Here is a 21711-nt window from a genome sequence, read left to right on the forward strand (position 1 = left end):
AACTAATTTAAACGGATTCGCGAATTACACGCTTTTTAACTTTTGTGTTTTTTCTTTGGTTGTGATTTCAATATTACTGTGTACTTCTTAAATCTATTGCTTATCATTCTAAGCAAATATACTTTCACGATGACAAACTATTTTCCTCGAAGAAGTTTTAGCAAAATACTTCAGGTTTTGTATGGAAATTTAGCGAAATAGTAGAATAACTCCTAAAAATTTTTCTTCAATTTTTGGTATTAAACCAAAACATATATTTTTGAAATTATATTGCCACAATAAGTTTTTGTCTTTTGTTGTTGCTGTAATTTGCATGTTATGAACCCAGTCTTTATAATTTTGGTCTCACATATTTCTATGCGTTGTCTAGATGCTGTAGAGATTGAAAATTTATTTTTTGAGATTTATATGGAGTCTGAGTTAGAATAAATTAAATTTACTCTAAGATTTTTTTATTATATGTTGATTTTCCGCGAAAATAAAAACAAATTTAGAAATATTTTAACTTCAGCGGATAGATATAACATTCTGTTAACGATTTATACATATATTTTCTTATTAAAACCCAAAGGGAATTTTTAAATATTTTTTCTTTATAAGGGAACAAAACCCTCTATAACTTTTGGGTGCAGCATCCAATTTTGTGAACGCGAACATATTTGAAAACACAATATTTTTCCTAACCTAAGTACCAAAAATCGCGGATGTGCTCGCAAAAAAAAAAATAATATTTTTTTAAATGGTATTGAAAAGGAAATTTGAAATTTACCATATGCACTTTCATACGGGCAAAATGTGCCTTATCGAAATAATGGTTTTAGACCCCAAGTATGTTTGGACGAAATGTGTTTCAGACAATTTGGAGTCGATTGAGCAATGTCCGTCCGTCTGTCTGTCTGGCTGGCTGGAGCGCACGATAACTCTCGAACGGATGAACCGATTCGGTTCAAATTTTGGCTTTCGTAATATTTTGCTCCAACTTAGTTTAAGTTCCATGATGGGCTATATCGGTCCACTTCTTCCGGTACTTCCCACACAAAAGTTCGAAAATGTTCGGAAAATTTGTGCGCACGATAACTCTTGAAGGGAGTAACCGATTAAGTCCATACCTTGCACATCCTGAAATGTGTACCAGGCTTAGATAAGGTTTCAATATGAACCTTCGGGTACCTCCCACACAAAATTTCGGAAAAGTTCAGTTTAGGACCATCTCTCGAATCGCTTTGATTTTTGTTTTAGCAGCTTGTATTCACTGTCCCCCATACGACGGTACAAGTTTCATTAGGGGCAAGTCCATACTTCCTGAGAAAATAGCATGAAAGTTGCAAAAAACCCCTATGACACCGTGTGAGGTGGTTGGAGCGCAATGTTACTCTAGTACGGATCTGCCGATTCGGTCCAACATTTTGCCTTTGTAATATTTTGTCCAAACATAGTTTAAGTTCGAAAATAAGCCATATCGGTCCACTTCTTCAGGTACCTCCCCCACAAAAGTTCAAAAATGTTTGGAAAAATTGTCCGTACGGTAACTCTTGAAGGGAGTGGCCGAATTGGTCCATACTTTACACATCCTAGTATATCTATCAGATATAGATCAGGTTCAAATATGGCCTATATTTGTCCACTTCATCCGGTACCTCCTACAGAAAATTTCGGATAAGTTCACTTTAAGACCGATATCGAATCACTTTGATTTTTGTTGAAACAACTTGCATTCGCTGCCTCAATTACGAGTACGATGGTAAAAGTTTTTTTTCAGGTGCAAGTCCATACTTCTTGAGCAAACAGCCCGAAGGGTGCAAAAGCCCAATAAGCACCATATGTAGTGCTGGAGATCCACTTCCATAATGTCGATCCATTCCTTTTAGTATCTCCTCCGCAAAACTTTTGATCTTTAATCCTAATCAACATTTTTGTCGGTTCAAACGCCCAAAATGTTTAAAACCCCCTAACGTTTTTTGGGAAAAATTTGTTTCAATATACACAGGCTGAGGGTACATCTCTGTCGGCAAAGCCGACGGATACTTTTTTACTTGTTATTTGTGTTGTTAAACTAACTTTTACTGAAATTTTCGTATTGATATCTGCACAGGAAGTATTTTTGCCGCCCTTCCCATACAAGTTCGACCACAGTGCAGTGGTCTCAAAACATCTTCATCAAAAACTGTCAACATAGGTCCATATTTTGGACGGCACCTCCCGATTTTAGGTATATTGAGGGGCTCAGCTAAATTTTTTTGACTAAACTACCAGTAATTTTCCATTTAAGATTCCCTGCAGCCACAAAACTTCTTCACCAAAAATTGTTGAAGTGTTGGTATATCCCATGCTTAACGTCACCTTCCGATTTCAGTAATTTTTTTTTGACTGAACCTGGTATTTGACATTTGAGGTGCCCAGTGGTTACAAAACATCTCCAGCAAATATTGTCAACATAGGTTCGAGGTTCCTCTCGATTTTCGATATTTTTAGGATTTTAGCTACTTTTTTGTACCGAACTACGTGTAAGTTCACATTTGATGTTCCCAGTAGACACAAAACATCTCCTCCAAAAATCGTCAGCATAGGTCCATGTTTTGTTATAGCATCCATATACCGATACCTACCGATTTTCTGTATTTTGCGGATTTCAGCCACATTTTTTGACCGAACTAACTGCAATTTAACAGTTGAGGTTCCTAGTGGTCAGAACACATATCCACTGAAAATTTTCTAGATAGGGCCCATGTTTTGGTAAAGCCCACACATAACGGTACCTCCCGATATTAGGAATTTTTTGGTTTCAGCTAAATTTTTTGACATATCCACCTGTTATTTGACATTTGAAGTTCATTGCAGTCACGAATCTCCTCAACCAAAAATTGTCAACATAGGCATATGTTTTGGCAAAGCCCCCATATAACGTAAACTTCCGATTACCGGTATTTTTGAGTTTTAGCCACATTTTTTACTGAACTACCTGTAAACTTCTCCAACAATATTTGTCAATACCACGAGGGAGGGTTCTTCGATTCCGAATTGACCCGGAACCACTCGTATTCCGGCCAGCGGATGCCACCTCAGTGCACACATGTTTGTATTTCAATAGTTTTTCTGTGTTGATAGCAGCATATCCCAGAATGCCTGCTCCAGATTGTTTTGGTCCGTGTGTCCCATCGTCATCTATCACACTCAATTTTTTTTTAATTTTTTTGCAAATCCAATGAAAGCGGTGAACTTCGCCTTGTCAAACCCAGGGGTCCGAGTGTCATGGAGCTGACACTAGAAGTTAATAGGTTGGTCGGCGACCATAAGTGGGTAAATCATTTGAAGAGTTGCAACATTGAAGCCGGAGTAAGTGAATTGTGGGCAACGGTTATGTCACTCTCGAAACGTGGAAATAAGGAAGATAGAACCTCAGCCAAGTTCGCGCGACATTACGCTAACTGGTTCGAAGAGGTGCGCAAGTTATTTCAATCGACAATTTGTCGAACAATACGAGAGATTGACAGGGCAAATATTACCCGTAGCAAAAATCCTTGGGGCTGCAGTCCTCCCCAACGTGAGAAATAGCTATCCAGTTGCCGATCATCTGCAGGTGTTCCGTAAGCAGCACAGCACGACAACAGTGCAGCACGCCACCTCCACACAAGAAGTCCAAGCCCCGTAAAGTGTGTTCCCCAAGGTATGGTGATATCTGCGGAACACCCCCTTCATGTGGCACTCACATCGTAACATATGCGGATGTTTTTACGATCATGGCGTCATATACTTTTCCTGTCATTCGTGAAAGGTTGAACTCCTATTAGACTAATCTTATCACCTTTTTCTACGAGAGGAATATGCAAATATCCGCCTCTAAGCCTACGGCCTCCCTCTGTTCACCACATGGACGGCAGTTGTGAGAACTGGGTTGAATGTAATAGTCGATGGCAGCGGAATCATCACTAACTATCCCAAGATTCTAGCGGTCACATTCGATAGCATGCTCATGTTATCCGCGCATGCCACATCTATCAGCGGCGAGCTGGAACAAGGTCCTTATCTCCCTAGCCGGCAGCACTTAGGTGTAGATAAAGAAAGCTTGCTGACCACTTATAACGCCATAGGTGACAGAAAAAATATTTAAACCTGTCCGAATGCCGCACTGAGAACTGCAACAGGGTGCCTCCTCTTGTCTGTAGTGGACCATCTTCAAGAGGAGACAATAACTTTTCCAGTACAGCAACACAACTGCACATTGCAGGACTTGATCGGGTGTTACCGTGAGAGCCATTCTAATCACCATATGCAGTATGAGTTTTGTGATCTATTATTTGAGTACCGTTTTGTGTTATTCGGGGATGTTGGTTCGGAAGTTGTCGGGTTTGTGACTCGGCTCTACACTACTCGGGTTGGTGTCGGCTCGGTATAATTGCGTGGCTGTCGGCTCGGCAGTTGTCGGTTGTGATTCGGCTATGCACTCGGGTGTCGGTACGGGGCTTTCCGGTGGCTGTCGGCTCGGCAGTTGTCGGGTGTGACACGGCTCTATGGTATTCGGGTTGCTGAGGGCAAAGGGATCGGTTTATATGTAGGAGCTGGCTATGAGCATTGAGCTGGCTAAGAGGTTGATGCTGGCTAAGGGCTTGGAGCTTTTTAAGAGCTTGGAGTTGGCTAAGAGCTTGGAATTTGCTAAGAGCTTGGAGCTTGCTAAGTGGCCTGGAGCTTGCTAATAGCTTGGAGCTTGCTAAGAGCTTAGAGCTTGCTAAGAGTCGAGTGTCGAAACTGCGGACGAACCACACGTCTTGTCGTACTTTGTCGGCTGGTGATCGACATCTTCGGTGGGGAAACATTAAAATATACATTCGGGTGGTAGCACGAGGTGAATGAGAATTATTGTGCAGCAGTGATTGTCGTTAATTACACTCGAGCTAAATGTGTCCCCTATGCCAGCTATGAAGTGGTAGTTGATTATAGTGAGTGAGTGTAGGAGTATATGAAACGGTCACGTTACAAAATGTACCGCCCGGTATATTCGGCATACCAAAACTTCTCTACACAAATTGTGGACAGGAAAGGAAACTAAATCGTACATTTAGTTCAGAATATTTTATGGTGGAGGGTATAAAAAGTTCAGAACTGCCGAATTTTGTTTTCATTTAGTCAAGACCTCAATCTTAATTGTCCTTTTGTTTTATTTTACATTCAAATGCTAATTAAAATGTAACCCTTTTCTTTTTCTATTCCTCCTCTACAGGTTCCTCAGGATCGTACAATAGTAAGACGCGTTTTACGCACCGTATCGCTGCCATTATTTGTGTGTATGTGTACAATATCGTGTTGTGGTATAGTTGTAGCATTAGCCCTAATTATCTTTAATATATGGAATAAACATAGAAGGTAAGTTTTTTTTAACATTTTCATAGTTTATACTTTATCTCTTTCTTAGAGAAAAAATTAAAATGTGAGATTTTTTGTCCGCTTTAAATGCATTGCATTATTTCACAAACACAATAACGGTTTAGAATTTCTATACCAACCATAACAATTTGAAATAAGTACACCACAATTGTTCTTTTGAATACAGTAAGCGGTAAAAAAAGGGCTTGCTGTTGTTTGAACCTAAACAAAAGTTAACATCACCGTAGGCTAGAAGGAAGTGCTTTTTACGTAAGGTTCTTTTGTTATTTTAAGAACAAAAGCATGTGCAACGATAAAGAATACTAACGTGGATTCTTTGTTACTGCATTATGTGCACCTCATGAATAAGGACATTGTTTGTTGTTCTCAGACGATGCATTTTAACCGTCATGTTTAAATATTAAGCGAGTAAGCAAGGGCTATAGTAGTAGTAGTAATAGAAGGGCTCGACTATGTGATGTGTTGAACTATTTTCAAATACATATTCTTTATCCCTGTAAATATTTTTAAAACTATTTTAAATATTTCTTTATTTCAGAGTTATACAATCATCACATCCTGTATGTAATACAATTATGTTAATTGGTGTTATTATATGTTTAACATCCGTCATATTATTGGGTATTGATGGACGTTTTGTTAGTCCATATGAATATCCTAAAGTAAGTTTGAAAATGATTTACATTCATAAATATGTCAGTAATTATTTCTTTCCAATTGTAACTTTTTACAGGTTTGTCAAGCAAGAGCTTGGCTATTATCCACCGGTTTTACATTAGCTTATGGTGCTATGTTTAGTAAAGTCTGGAGAGTACATCGATTTACTACGAAAGCGAAAAGAGATCCAAAAGTAAGTAGAATAGAAACAATTTAAAAAAAAATCTTAAATGAAAATTGTGAACTAAACAACAATATTGAACAAAAGTCTCACAAAGGAAAGGTAAGGAAAAAAGAGAAAATGGCTAACCGTATTCTAGGCAAAACCCTTCATGAAAAGAGCAAATTATCTTTCATAAAAAGATTTTGTTTTCATAAATCAGATCAAATTTCAATAAAATATAATGTTTATATTAGATGTGAGGTTATAATTTGATACGAGGGGCACTAGAAAACCTTCTGGTCTAGGCAACACGCAGGGACGCCAGGCGTCATTTGACATTTTTTTGGAAAGATTGGCAGTTTTTCAGCCTAAGCGTACTCAGCACAGTTTGATAAAGGGCCATCCTATATAACTATGAAAAACTGGTTTAATGAATTCAATCACGGCCGACAATCGCAAAAAAATCGAAGGTCGAGAGGGTCGCACAAAATCGGCCGTTGTACCAGAAAAAAAATTAAATTAAAAATTAAATTGAACGTGATAATGCAAGATCGCCATGTTATATACCGTTAGATAGAGGCATCCTTGGGCATTTCTTCCACCAACTAATATTGATATTGCATGAACACTTGGCCGCAAAAAATGGATTTTTCTAGCTAGATCCGGCAAAATTGGACAATCCCTCAATAAAAATGGCTCTTGTGGATTGGTGCAAAGAAATTGTGAATAAGAACAATCGCGGTGCTTCAAATGACATGTATTATATTGTCACAAACGACGAATCTTGGACCTGTGCTTAGGAGCTCGAAACAAAACAGAAATCGACACTTTGGGTCTTCGAAAGCGAGCCAAATCCAACGAAAGTTGTTCATGGAAGAAGACCTTCGAAGCAAATGGTCACATGTTTGTTCGGCAAAACTGACCGTGTGGCTTCAAAAATGTAGGAAGGTTAATTCTGAGTGGTATCCTATAATTTGTTTGCCTGAAGTCTCCAGAGTAATTCGAGAAACGAACAAGAAAAGACAAACGTTCTGAATCATGAAAATGCGAGCTTTCACACATCGGTTCAAACCAGCGCTTGTTTGACCGATGCGGCATGCGCCGTACAGCCCTGACTAGAGATCCAATGGCTTCATTTAATTCCAGCACATCAAGAAAAAGGCGTGGTCAACGATTTTCGCCGCCAGAAGATGCTGTAAAAGCGTTAAAAAACCATGTTTTGGAGGTGTCTCAATCAAGCCACTGTAAACAACTCAACACATGGTCGTTTGTCAAGCTGTCCTGAGTACGCATAGGCTAAAAACTGTCAAACCTTTCAAAAAAATGTCAAATTACGCCTGGCGATGCTGCGTGTTACCTAGGCCAGAAGGTTTTCTAGTGCATCTCGCATTAGATTTATGCTTTTTATGTTTTGTTTTAAGATGGAGAATTTTGGAGATATAAAAGAGTTTTAATAGAAATATGTATGTATTGCCTTTACGATTGTCTGCTTAAATCCAGATAGAGTAGGCATGCCATAAAATTTGGTACATAAACAATATAATACACCTGAAGTTCGTAGCTATACCTACCACTTAAACTGTTATTATACCCTCCACCATACTATGGAGGATATAATTATATTTGTAATTCCGCTTGTAACACATCGAAATATTCGTCGGAGCGGATATAACCATGTTGAACTGTCTATCCGTTCGGCCACCCTAAAATTAAGTTTCTATTACTCATAGGATGTTTGGTATTGCAAATGGGCTATATCAGTTCGAGTTTTTATATAGTCCCCATAGAACAGTACAACCCGATTTTCGGTATATTGAAGGTTTTAGCCTCATTATCACACCGAAATTACTGAAGTTGTTATTTGGTCTTCGTTGCGAGTACAAAACCTTATACCTGGAATTTTTTGCTATAGGTTCATTCATAGGTATTTTGAAAGGTTTAGCCACATTATTTTACAAAAATGGCTGATATTTGGCATTTAGTCTTCTTTGTCAGTGACATAGGGGATGAAAGATACCAAGCAAGGATTAATCTTACTCCCACTTTCATCTTAAGTGGACACTGATCTCCCCGTGATGTAACCTGGAGAGTTGCCTTTAACACCCGTTGAAGGTAGTGACCTAACAAGTGCCGCGCGTTAACCCATAAGAACGTTAAAAAACTTGGGGTTAGCGTTGGGCTAGTAACACATCCCTCCAAAAAGCAAAATACTGTGAAAAAAAGTAAGAACGGCATTAAGTTCGGCCATGCCGAACTTGTTATAGTTTCCTTTCGTTTATGAAGAAGACTAAATACCAAATTTGTGCAAGTTCGGTAAAGCAGTGTGGTTAACCTTCAAAATACCGAAAATCGGGAGGTACCCTTCCGTGGGGGCTATATGAAAACGTTGATCTATACCTACAAATTTCTGGCGGAAAGATTTTAGCCTCTATGAAGTTTAAATACCAAATTTCCGTTATTTCGATAAAACCTTCACAATTCCGAAAATTAAGAGGTACGCTTCTATGGGGGATATAGGAACCCCGCAAACCTATACTGATAATTCTTTTCTGGAATATATCAGTCTTTTGGAAAGATATTGACGTCACAACCTTCTGAGTTACTAAAACCGGAGTTATATATCGAAATGTGGTCCTATACCGACGAATTTCTGTCAGAAAGGCTTTTGCCCCCTAACAAAGGCTAAATACCAAAATTCAACCATTTCGGTGGGTTGCTGTGGCCACAACCTTCAAAATACCGAAAATCGGGACCTATATCGAAAATTTTCTGGGAGAAAGTTTTATACTACCAACAAAGACTAAGTTCCAAATATCAGTCATTTCGGTGTGATAATGAGGCTAAAATCTTCAAAATAGCGATCATCGGAAGGTACCGTTTAATGGGGGCTATACGAAGGCGTGGACCTATACCGACAAATTTCTGGAAGAAAGTTTTATACCCCCAGCGAAGACTAAGTACCAAATTTCAGCCATTTCGGTGTGATAATGTGGCTAAAACTTACAAAATACCGAAAAAACCATCAAAATACAGAAAATCGGGTGGTACCGTCCTATGGGGGCTATATGAAGGAGTGGATATGTACGGACAAATTTCATATGGAACGTTCAATACCCCAAATGAAGACCAAGTACCAAATTTCAGCGATTTCGGTGGACTATTGAGGATACAACATTCAAAATACCGGAAATAGGAAGGTGCCGTCCTATAGGGGCTATACTGAGGCATGGACCTGTACCTGCAAGTTTCCGGAACGAACTAGTTCCAAGGAACTATTCCGGACAAGGAGCTATTGGAACTATATCCACCTCTTGCGTTCATATAGTTCCTTTAGTACATATAGTTCCTCTTGTGCATTTCTTTCTTCCTTTAATTCCACACTCACTGCGATATTTCTCCTTCGTTTCGGTCATTATACAGATGCGCCCACATTGCTAAATAAACGTAAATCACATGCACCTTTCATTGCTGCAATTTACTTATTTTTACGTCAACTCATTCACCAACGATGAAAACAAAAAGAGGGATAAAAGAGAGAGATTTGTTAAACTATTTCGTTCTCGAAACTACTTAGAATAAGGGAAACAGAAAGAACGGTGAACGAAAAAGATTGATGGAGCTGTATCACTAGAATGATCGATCCGCTCTGGGAACTAGTTTGCCCAACTCTACCCTCAACGAACACTAAATACCAAATTTTAGCCACTACTGAGGAATATTGAGGGCACAACCTTCAAAACACCTAAAACCGGGAGGTACGTTCTATGGGGGCTATATGAAGACGTGGACCTATACCGACAAATTTCATATGGTACGTTTAATAGCCCAAAGGAAGACCAAATACTAAATTTCAGACATTTCGGGGGATTATTGTTTCGACAACCTTCAAAATAACGAAAATTGAGGGGTACGTTCTATGGGGGCCATATGAAGGCGTGGATCTATACCGACACATTTCTGGGGGAAAGTTGTATACCCCCAACGAATAATAAGTACCAAATTTCAGTCATTTCGGTGTGATAATGAAGCTAAAACCTTAAAAATGCCGAAAATCGGGTGGTAGCGTTATATGGGGGCTATATAAAAATGTGGGCCGATATAGCCCATTTGCATCCTAGGAGTAATAGAAACTTCTACACCAAATTACAAAGCTCTATCTTAAAAATTGCGAGCTGTATCTTTATTTCAACAGACGGATGGACGGACAGACGGACATGGTTATATCGACATAGAATTTTACCCTGATCAAGAATATATATACCTTATAGGGTCTCCGATGACTATTTCCATGTGTTACAAATGGAAAGACAAATTCAATTATACCCTCCATATTACGGTGGAGGGTATAACAAAGGAAAAGAAAAACAAACCCCTCTAAAGATGACGTCCCCCACAAACTTTTTAAGAACCATGGTCTCCAAATCTGCACCTCTAATGTTAGCACTTTTTATAGGAAAGGTGCGGCTTACGCACTGGCAGATGTACTTGATAAGTACAAAGCCGACATTACTGCCATGCAGGAAATACGATGGATTGGGAAAGACGCGCACGAGAGAGGTATCGGGAGGAGAGGTATCGCAGGAAAAAGAGAGAGATGGAAAAGCGGGAGTGTGAACAAATCGAGATGTACAGGAGACAGAATGAAGTCCGAAAATTCTACCAAACAGTAAAACATCAAACTGATGGCTTTGGAACTGGCACATCCTCCTGTAGAGACCAGCAAGGTAATCTCGTAACTGATACAGATATTGTGCTAAGGATATGGAAAGAGCATTTTTCCAAACTGTTGGTATCCAATAGTAGCGAAGTCGACGAAGCTACCACAGATCCAATCCCAGAAGATGGTATTGAATGTATACCAACCGACCAAGATGAGGTAAAGAAAGCAATAAACCTGCTGAAGAATAATAAGGCAGCAGGAGCTGATGGCCTACCAGCCGAGCTGTTTAAAACCGGAGGCAACACGCTGATAAGGTGTATGCATCAGCTAGTTAGCTCCATCTGGCAGGAAGAACGCGTAGCCGACGATTGGAACCTGAGCATCCTGTGTCCCGTCCATAAGAAAGGAGATAAGACTTTATGCTCCAACTATAGGGGCATAAGTCTTCTCCATATCGCCTACAAGATAGTGTCATGGATATTGTGCGAACGACTAAAGCCCATGGTCAACGAAATAATTGGACCATACCAATGCGGGTTTAGACCTGGCAAGTCCACCATTGACCAGATATTTACCCTGCGGCAAATCCTGGAGAAGATCCAAGATCGACACCTAACACCACAATATGGAGGGTATAATTAAATTTGTCATTCCATTTGTAACACATCGAAATGTCCATCGTAGACCCTATAAAGTATATATATTCTTGATCAGGATAAAATTCAAGTCGATATAACCATGTCAGTCTGTCCGCCCATCCGTCTGTTGAAATCAAGATACAGCTCGCAATTTGTAAGATTTCCTTTGCAATTTGGTATAGACGTTTCTATTACTCTCAGGATGTTTGGTATTGCAAATGGGCTATTGGTCCATAAAACGGTACTACCGATTTTCGGTATTTTGAGGTTTTAGCTTCATCACACCGAAATGGTTGAAATATGGAACTTAGTCTTCGTTGGGGGTTTACAACTTTCCCCCAGCATTTTGTCGGAATAGGTCCACGACTTCATATAGCCCCCATAAAGCGGTACCTCCCGGTTTTAGGTATTTTGAAGGTTGTGGCCTCGATGTTCCTCCGAAATGGCTGAAATTTGGTATTTAGTCTTCATTTGGGGTATAAAACTTTCTATATGAAAATTGTTGGTACAGGTCCACGCCTCAATATAGCCCCCATAGAACGGTACCTCCCAATTTTCGGTATTTTGAAGGTTATGACCACAATAATCCGTCGAAATGGCTGAAATTTGGTATTTAGTCTTCGTTATGGTATTCAGATTTCCCCTCTAAATTTGTTGCTATAGGTCCACGCCTTCATATGGCCCCCATAGAACGGTACATCCCAATTTTCGGTATTTTGAAGGTTGTGACCTCAATATTCCACCGAAATGGCGGCAATTTGGTATTTAGTCTTCGTTTGGGGTACAAAACTTTCCAGCAGAAATTTTGTAGGTATAGGTCCACGCCTATAGAACGGTACCTTCCGGTTTTCGTTATTTTGAGGGTCGTGGCCACAACAAATTATATTCGTCGGTATAGGTCCACGTTTCGTTATAACCCCTATAGAGCGATACCTCCTGACTTTCGTAATTCTGAAAGTTGTGATGCCAAAATTTGTCGGTATAGATCGACGTTTTGATATAGAACGGTACCTGCCGAATTTCTGTATTTTGGAGGTTAGTTACGTTGTTTTACTGAGATTGCTGGAATTTGGTATTTAGTCTTATTCATAAACAAATGGAAACTAATTGTTACATTCTACTTCAATAGAACTCATGGTGAAGGGTTCAACAAGTTCGGACTGGCCGAACTTAACGTCGTTCTTACTTGTTGTCAATTATAAGGCAGATTCGACAGCCCTCTACGCCCAAAGGTATTCCAAGCCATGTCAGAATTTGGTATCCTCGCAAAGCTCATGACACAAGATCTTCAGTTAAAATAGGAAAGAACCTCTCCGAAGAGTTTCGTACCAAAAGAGGTTACAGGCAAGGAGACAACCTTTCGTGTGAACTTTTCAACATCCTGCTAGAAAAGGTTATACGAGAGGCAAATGTCAAAGGAAGTGGCACAATCTACAATAGCCACATGTTACTTGCTTATGCTGATGATATAGATATCATGGGACGATCAGTAAAAGAAGTAACCGATACCTTTATGAAGGTCGAAGGAGAATCTGCTAAAGTGGGTCTGGCGGTAAACGGCGAGAAGACCAAGTTGATGGTGTCGACGCGCAATGTGTCCATTGAGATCGAACCAATTGTTGAAGTTGGTTCCTATAATTTTGAGGTAGTAAAAGACTTCGTCTACCTCGGCACCGCCGTAACCACAACAAACGACATCAGTTGTGAAATAAAAAGAAGAATTGTATTGGCCAACAGATGCTACTTTGGCTTAAGTAAACAGTTTAAAAATAAAGCCACATCTCGTCAAACAAAAATAACGCTTTACAAAACACTGATACTACCCGTGCTGATGTATGGTTCCGAAGCCTGGGTACTTGTGCAAGCAGATAAGGCAGTGCTTGGCGTGTTTGGGAGAAACTTTCTTTGAAAGATCTACGGTCCAATCTGCGTTGACGGTGAATATCGACGTCGTATGAACCACGAGCTGTATCTGCTATACAACGACATCAATATAGTTAAACGTATCGAGATGCAACGATTGCGTTGACTAGGCCATATAATAAGAATGAACGATGGTGAACCCGCTAAAAAGGCGTATAAATTCGAGCCACATGGCGGTTCACGTAGAATTGGCAGGCCAAAGAATAGATGGCGCAAACAAGTGGATGAAGAGATGACAAGGCGCGGTATTCCAGAAAGGGAAGCACTAAACAGAGAGAATTGGAGATCTTTTCTTAGTTCTGTCTATGGAACAAATGTTCTGTAATGGGCCAGCTAAGTAAGTAAGCACTTAAATACAACTCGTGGTGGAGAGTATAAAGGTTCGGCCCGGCATAATGTCGTTCTTACTTGTTTTTCAATAAAGAGAAAAAGGTCGAGGTGTTTATATTACTTAGAAATTTTCTCGAGATATTTGTCCATACTACGTGTTAATTTTTGTTAGTGTGTGTACGTGTTTGTGGTAAAATATGGTACTCAGAAATATGGAAGAACCACACTTGTTGACCTTTATTCACTTCTTGCTCTACCACATTTATATTGTTCACATTTAGCGGGTCATGTTGTTATCGTACAATAGCAACTGTAAATATTATTTTGTATGTATGTATGTACTTGTATGTGTGTATCTTTTGGAATTTCATGAAATTGATACGTGTTTTGTGTTTTCCAAACTTTCTGCGTTTTCAAATTTCCAGTTGCTATATTGTGGGAATTGCAATATAACAAACTCAACTTTGTAAACAAGTAAATGAAAATTGGAAATTTTCCATTTTTCATCCCTATTTTCCTTCTAATTGGGGAAAATTGTATACACATAGAACATTGAAACTGATACATGAAAACAGTGGTTTATTGTTTGGTGGACAAATTCAAGTCTCCCGACAATGGCTGGTTGACCCTATAACTATCGAAGGGAATGTCTTCTTAATCCACTTGGTAGATAGACTATGTGAGTTCATTCTTTCAGGTGCCTTTTACGCAAAAACTTAACATATCGCTCATTTACTCAAAGAGTGGCATAACTCAAAAAATGTGTTTTTTAATTTAGCAATTTCTATTTTTTCTACGACTTCTACTTCCTCTTGTTTCAAATTTTCACGCCTATATCGCTAAAACTCAACGAGTTGCAGCTTATTTACTACAAGTTTGGCATAATTCAACAAAAAAGTTTTTTTTTTAGTTTATGAAGCACTAAAACACTTCAAATCATGCTTGATCTTGCACAGAAATTTAGCAATGATATCTGGCTAGCTGTTTGCAAAATATGGCCCAAGTAGTTATTTTATTTTTTGTGTTATAATATGTTTAAATCAAATTTCAATCGCCAAGTTAAATCGCGTTTTTCTCGAAACTTGATTTTTGGAGATGTGTCACTCTTTGAGTAAATAAGCAATATGTTTCCTCTAATCTAGATTAAGTCCACTTTTTCTTGAAAATGCAATAGAGGTTAGTCCGTGTGATCATGACTACATTATATTTTATGTTTGCTGGGGGAAGCCAATACTGCCTGAGATATGGGTCCAGAAATATATCAATATTAATAATATTATTAGTGCCACTCCTTCATAATCGTTTCACACTAATGTTTAAACTTTTCTCGATATTATGAAAACTCCGCCTATGTGTTATCCTTAGCGTATCGTCCGATTTCAGATATTTTGATGTGTTTAGCTCCACGTTCAGACCGAATTAGCTACAATTTGGGACTTGGGTTCTTAGTAGTTTAGCCCTCATATAACTGTATTTTTGGTCCAAAAACTTATCTAAAAAATGTCGAGATAGGTCCATGTTTTGTTATTTTGAGCTTTTTACAAAGTTAGTTATAACTTTGCATTTAGGGTTACCTGTGGTCAAAAAATATTTCTCCCTAAAATTGTGGGCATAGATCCGTGTTTGGGAATACCTCCCATATAAGGGTATCACCCATATACCTGATGTTTTAGCTACGTTTTCAGATAGACTTAACTGTAATTTGACAAAAAAACATACCTAGTGGTTAAAAAAACTTATCTACGATTCCGGTAATTTTTACGTTTTCCAAAGAAAATGTGTGCGCATAAAAAACACCAAACTTCAGTGGGTATAGGTCCATGTTTTGGAATACCTCCAATATAAGGATATCCCCCATGTTTTTAGCTACGTTTTCGGACCGAATTAGTTGTAATTTGGCACAAAACATTCCTAGTGGTCAAAAAACGTATATACGGTTATTTTTACGTTTTTAGCATGATTTATATAGTATAGCATTTACAGTCTGTTTATGTATTTCGAAACGAAAATGTGTGCGCATGGAATACAACCAAACTTTAGCTTTAGAAATATTATTTCCTTTGCTTCTCACGGTGCCCCTGAACCAAATTTAAATGGAAGGTGCCTACACCTGGAAAGTTTTTGCGGATTCTGAAACTACAATGTTCATACACTCCGATTCATCTGAATAGAACCAACCAATATTTGTCTAAAAATACCGTTATATCTGACGAAAGGAGAGGAATTGAAAATTATAATTTTGTTGACATGTAGAGTATATAGTAGCTGATATTTTCAATACCAATCATCCCAGCAAAAATCCTCATTACAAACCTCCTTTCCCACCCATTATTTTAACAAGGGCATGTCGCGCAAAATATCTGGTTATTTTGTAACCACTGAAATAAGTAGATACTGAGTAGATTCTGACTACTTATTTCAGTGGTTACAAAATAACCAGATATTTCGCGCGACATGCCCTTGTTAAAATAATTGGTGGGAAAGGAGGTTTGTAATGAGGATTTTTGCTGGGATGTTTCACATATGCGTTATAACGGTACTTTTTACTCGCTTTATAAAAACATGTCAAAATATTAGCATTTTTTAATGGTTCACCAGGATAGAATTACCCTAAGAATTTACACGAATCCATTGATAGATGTGGTAAACTTTAACAAAAAACTATTTATAATTATAAATAAATGCCGTGAGTGTTGATTGCCATCAAATATTGTGCAAAAATTTGTATTAGGGTCTTGAAATTTGATGAAAATCGATGCTTAGAGCTCCAAAAAATATTTTTATGAAGAAATCGGTAGAAACAATTTATAAAGACAACATTTTATACCGAATTATGTTCAAAATTTTCTATACTGCAATAAAATTACAAAAAAGTCACAGTTGATAGGGTTATGAGTCCGAAACAGAGGAAATATGGTAAATTTTGTTTTTCAAAATAGTCAGGCTTAATCCCATAGTCGTTGTTTTAATATTTTATTAAAACAACTTTAATTTATTAGTGGGAAAAAATTGGTGGTGTTTACCAAGGGGTAAGGCAGGGAATACTATAGTTTCAGATCTCGCCACAGATCTTCATCAGTTCCCTTATTTCTTGTTTTTCAACAAGAAACTTTTTATACCAAAGTGTCAATTGCTAGCTCAAATAGATACGTGCGCAAAGAAACACTCTGATCGAGAATTTCTTTGGCACTACCTAAACTCTAGCAACTTCACTTGTAAACAAAACAAAATCGAAGTCGTCATCCCAAACAAAAAACGCCAACCCCCCTAATTGTGAGACCGGGCACCGTCAAAATGTTGTTTATTGCTGTAGTATGCAATACCAACAAATTAGTTATGTGTTTTATCGTCGAGAATCGACGAACGCATAGCAGTGGGAAAAATTTGGTTTTGTTTACAAGTGAAGTTGCTAGAGTTTAGGTAGTGCCAAAGAAATTCTCGATCAGAGTGTTTCTTTGCGCACGTATCTATTTGAGCTAGCAATTGACACTTGGGTATAAAAAGTTTCTTGTTGAAAAACAAGAAATAAGGGAACTGATGAAGATCTGTGGCGAGATCTGAAACTATAGTATTCCCTGCCTTACCCCTTGGTAAACATCGCCAATTTTTTCCCACTAATAAATTAAAGTTGTTTTAATAAAATATTAAAACAACGACTATGGGATGAAGCCTGACTATTTTGAAAAACAAAATAGAAGTCGTCATCCCAAACAAAAAACGCCAACCCTCCTGAAATATGGTAAAGATAATTCAAAATTCTACCTTTCCAATCCAAAAATTGATATTTTATCTCAGGAAAGTGAATGCAAATAGATGGGTTCCACCCAGTTTCGTTGGCTGTGGACATCTACAAGTCCAAAAAATAAAGAAAATTCCACCGCCGAACGCTCCATGTCACCATCAAGTTCATGGAATTTCAAAAGGTTCTAAGACATCTGATGTGAAGAAACAACTTAGAGATAGGGGAAGGCAGACGTTAATTTTTTCGAAAGGAAAGGGTTTAATTTTGATGGTTATGAGGTTCACACATCTTTTCCTCATAGTATAAGTACCGAAAAATATTTCTGATCAGTTATTACACAAAAAAGAGCGCCTATGTTTCAGTGCTTTCCATGTCATGCGATATCTTCTAAATCAAAGCCCTTGATATTGACATGAAGCGTTCGGCGGTAGGATTTTCTTTATTTTTTGACCTGTAGATGTCCACAGCCAACGAAACTGGGTGGAACCCATCGATTTGCATTCACTTTCCTGAGATAAAATATCAATTTTGGGATTGGAAACGTAGAAATTTGAATTATCTTTACCATATTTCCTCTGTTTCGGACTCATAAACCTATCAAATGTGACTTTTTCGTAATTTTATTGTAGTATAGAAAATTTTGAACATAATTAAGTATAAAATTTTGTTTTTATAAATTGTTTCTACCGATTTCTTTATAAAAATATTTTTTGGAGCTCTAAGCATTGATTTTCATCAAATTTCAAGTCCCTAATACAAATTTTTGCACAATATTTGATGGCAATCAACACTCACGGCATTTATTTATAATTATAAATAGTTTTTTTGTTAAAGTTTACCACATCTATCAAAGGATTTGTGTAAATTCTTAGGGTGGTTCTATCCTGGTGAACCATTAAAAAATGCTAATATTTTGACATTTTTTCATAGAGCGAGTAAAAAGTACCGTTATAACGCATATGTGAAACATGTTAGGTATTGGAAATATCGGCTACTATATACTCTACATGTCCACAAAATTATAATTTACAATTCCTCTCCTTTCGTCAGATATAACGGTATTTGTGGACAAATATTGGTTGGTTCTATTCAGATGAACCGGAGTGTATATGAACAAAATCAAAAAAAAAAAAAAAACACACACAAAGAAAAAAATCGCCGGAGCGCTTTTTAAATAAATCGCGATTCAAGTTGACATTTCTAATGGGTTTTTAGTTTTTCACGATTTTGCTTGGAAACAGCAAGTCCTATCGAAATGAGACTGAGGAAAATGTTGTAGAAGTGAAAATTCTGTACAAGATTGGCTGATTGATATGTTCCTAAAATTTACCATTTTTGAGATGTAGAGTTTCAGATCATACTTTCAGATTTTGTCTTAGGTTTTCAATATTTAGCTTTAAAACTGCAAATCCTTTCGAAATGGGACTAAAGAATGTAGTAGCTGTGAAATTAATCTACCAGATTGGCTTTCGTAATTTTTTCCTAGATTATATAATTTTCGAGATATATAAATTTAAGTTGGTAAATTGCAGTCAAGACTTTGCTTTATAAGGAGGCGATACAGTCAATCCATTTTCCTAATTGGAACTTCTATATCTCAATAACGATAAAAAATACGAAAATATCGTAAAAATCAATTTTGTGGAGAATTTTCATAGCTAAAAAATTTTCTTTAGTCCTATTTCCAAGCAAAATCGTAAAAACCTAAAAAACTCACCGGCGATTTTTGTTTTGTTTTTTTTTTTTTATTTATTTGTCTCATATATGAACATTGTAGTTTCAGAATACGCAAAATCTTCCCAGCTGTAAGCACCTTCCATTTAAGTTTGGTTCAAGAGCACCGTGTTTTGCTTCAAAACAAAAAACCAAATTTGCAAAAAAAAAAAACATTCAAGTTTGGTGGTGTTTCTTACGTATTAATTTTCTTAAACTATGAAAACATGTTTGCAAAAACTATATTATACTCAGTTAGAAGATATTTACTATCATTTGGCCTCCACCATAATCAATTTCTATGTCTATTTTGTCATGTCAATATGCCAGTCGAATTCAGTACAGAGTTTTAATATATATATTTTAAATTCATCACAAAATTCTTATCAAACAAATTTTTTGTTAAATTTCACATATTGCTTCTTGTATAGATCAGTGTTTTATAGCCCTCTCAAGCTGACAATGTTCAAAGCTTAACAATTTTCTCACTGGGAAGGGTGCCTGTCGAACTTAACTCCGGTTTAATTGAGCTTTCATGTCAATGGGATAAGTTGAGGATTTATATCCAAGTTTTGTAGTTGAGTATTATATTAAAACGAACGTTCTCTGAAGGAATATCTTGTGAAATATTATATGAAAATATATAGGAACAAATTGAAAACTTGTACATATTTTATTAATTTTTAGTGGTATTGGAAATTACCCTCGTGGTCGACTCCGGAGTCTGGAGTCGAACTAAAAATGACTCGACTTTCGTAACATATTGTTATGTTTAATATTTTATGTAATGAATTCGTTTTATATACCGTTATTTTTTGGTCCACTGTGATTTAACTTATTTATATGTCATCCCCATTAACTATGTCCCCTTTACCGACGAGTCGTAAGTAATGTTATCAAAATATAACTACATTTGTTTTCCAAATTTCGATATATTTTAAACTTTTTTCTAGTTTTACGCTAGAAATGTTTTGCAACAAGAAGTAATCAGGTGTACATATCATCAACCCCATCCACATGTTTTGTGGAAAGCAACAAATATCAATTAATAATATCAATACACAAGCAGGTACTTTTTACACCGACCAAATAGTACCGCACACATACATAAATCAATCACCACCATAAATTACGGTATTTCCATTTAATGACAATTTAATTAAATGGAAGTTCTGCTACAACAAGAACATCAGATAATGACGATGATATCGTTAGTAGTGGTGCCGGTCATGGTGGTATTTTGTGCGCCTCAACACGCAAAAGCATAATTATGGAAAAAAGCCCGGCTAGTGGGATAGCATCAATAACGTGTTATTCATTGTTCAATATAATGATCTATCTTTTGAGTGACATTTGGTAAATTAAGTGATAATATCGGGCAAAAATTAAAATCGTATTTATGTCGAATGTGTAGCGGAAGAGTTGGTAGGAAGGAGTGAAATGTTTGGGGTGAAAATATGCGGACACAAATGTATGTGTGCATTTTGAAGGACATTTATGAGGACACAATAACAAACATTAATGTAATTAACACAGTTTGGTTCTTTTTTGTCTGTGTAGAAATATAATATTAATTTAATGATTTTCACCATTATTGTTCACAATGAAAGTGGTAAAAATCAGTGATATATTTCAGTATATATTGTTGTTAATACTTAGCCCTCTCAAAACCGGTAACTCAAAATCAATACTGTTCGATGTATGCTACAGCTCTGGAAACAAAAATTTGCTTAATGAAATCTTTTGTTTATTCTATTGGATAACTTTTCTACATTCTTTATCTTCCCATTCCAGAAAAAGGTTGAACCCTGGAAATTATATACCATGGTGTCCGGTTTATTATCCGTCGATTTAGTATTACTATTAGCATGGCAAATATTCGATCCATTACAACGGATATTAGAAACATTTCCTCTTGAAGATCCCACATCGACGAGTGATGACATTAAAATACGTCCAGAGCTTGAACATTGTGAAAGTGAAAAGAATTCCATGTGGTTGGGTAAGTTGACAAATAAAAACTATTTTTTTTTTAATTAGAAAAAAATACATTTATTAATATTGTTGCTCACTCTCTTTGCTTACAGGCCTTGTCTATGGCTACAAAGGTTTAATTTTAGTCTTTGGCCTTTTTCTGGCCTATGAGACACGTTCAATAAAAGTAAAACAAATCAACGACTCACGCTATGTTGGCATGAGCATATACAATGTGGTGGTATTGTGTTTAATCACGGCACCAGTGGGGATGGTGATTGCGTCGCAACAGGATGCATCGTTTGCCTTTGTGGCATTAGCTGTGATATTTTGCTGTTTTTTGAGTATGTTATTGATATTTGTGCCAAAGGTAAGTGGAAAAAAACTGATGTGAAACGAAATAAATATAAGTGCGGTGGTATGGCGTATACAATTCAACAACAGTCATACGCTACAGTACACCACAGACGTTGGTGAAAACAATTTTTGCTCTGTATCCACTTTAATTTTAATATGATTTCTTTCTATCTTC

At 37.2% G+C, this 21711-nt stretch overlaps 1 protein-coding gene across 3 annotated transcripts in view; it reads left to right on the forward strand.

Annotated features, from left to right (window-relative positions):
* GABA-B-R1 (gamma-aminobutyric acid type B receptor subunit 1) overlaps positions 1-21711 on the forward strand; it is a 396378-nt gene that overhangs the window by 357288 nt on the left and 17379 nt on the right. For all 3 annotated transcript variants that reach the window (XM_073967833.1, XM_073967834.1, XM_073967835.1), the window contains exons 10-14: positions 5216-5358; positions 5918-6041; positions 6113-6229; positions 21000-21207; positions 21293-21549. In XM_073967833.1, the coding sequence (XP_073823934.1) occupies positions 5216-5358; positions 5918-6041; positions 6113-6229; positions 21000-21207; positions 21293-21549 (849 nt within the window). The remainder of the gene's footprint in view (positions 1-5215; positions 5359-5917; positions 6042-6112; positions 6230-20999; positions 21208-21292; positions 21550-21711) is intronic.

This window comes from Musca autumnalis, unplaced genomic scaffold (genome assembly GCF_047663935.1).
Source record: "Musca autumnalis isolate F117 unplaced genomic scaffold, ASM4766393v1 scaffold_2, whole genome shotgun sequence".
In the NCBI taxonomy this organism is placed as follows: domain Eukaryota; kingdom Metazoa; phylum Arthropoda; class Insecta; order Diptera; family Muscidae; genus Musca; species Musca autumnalis.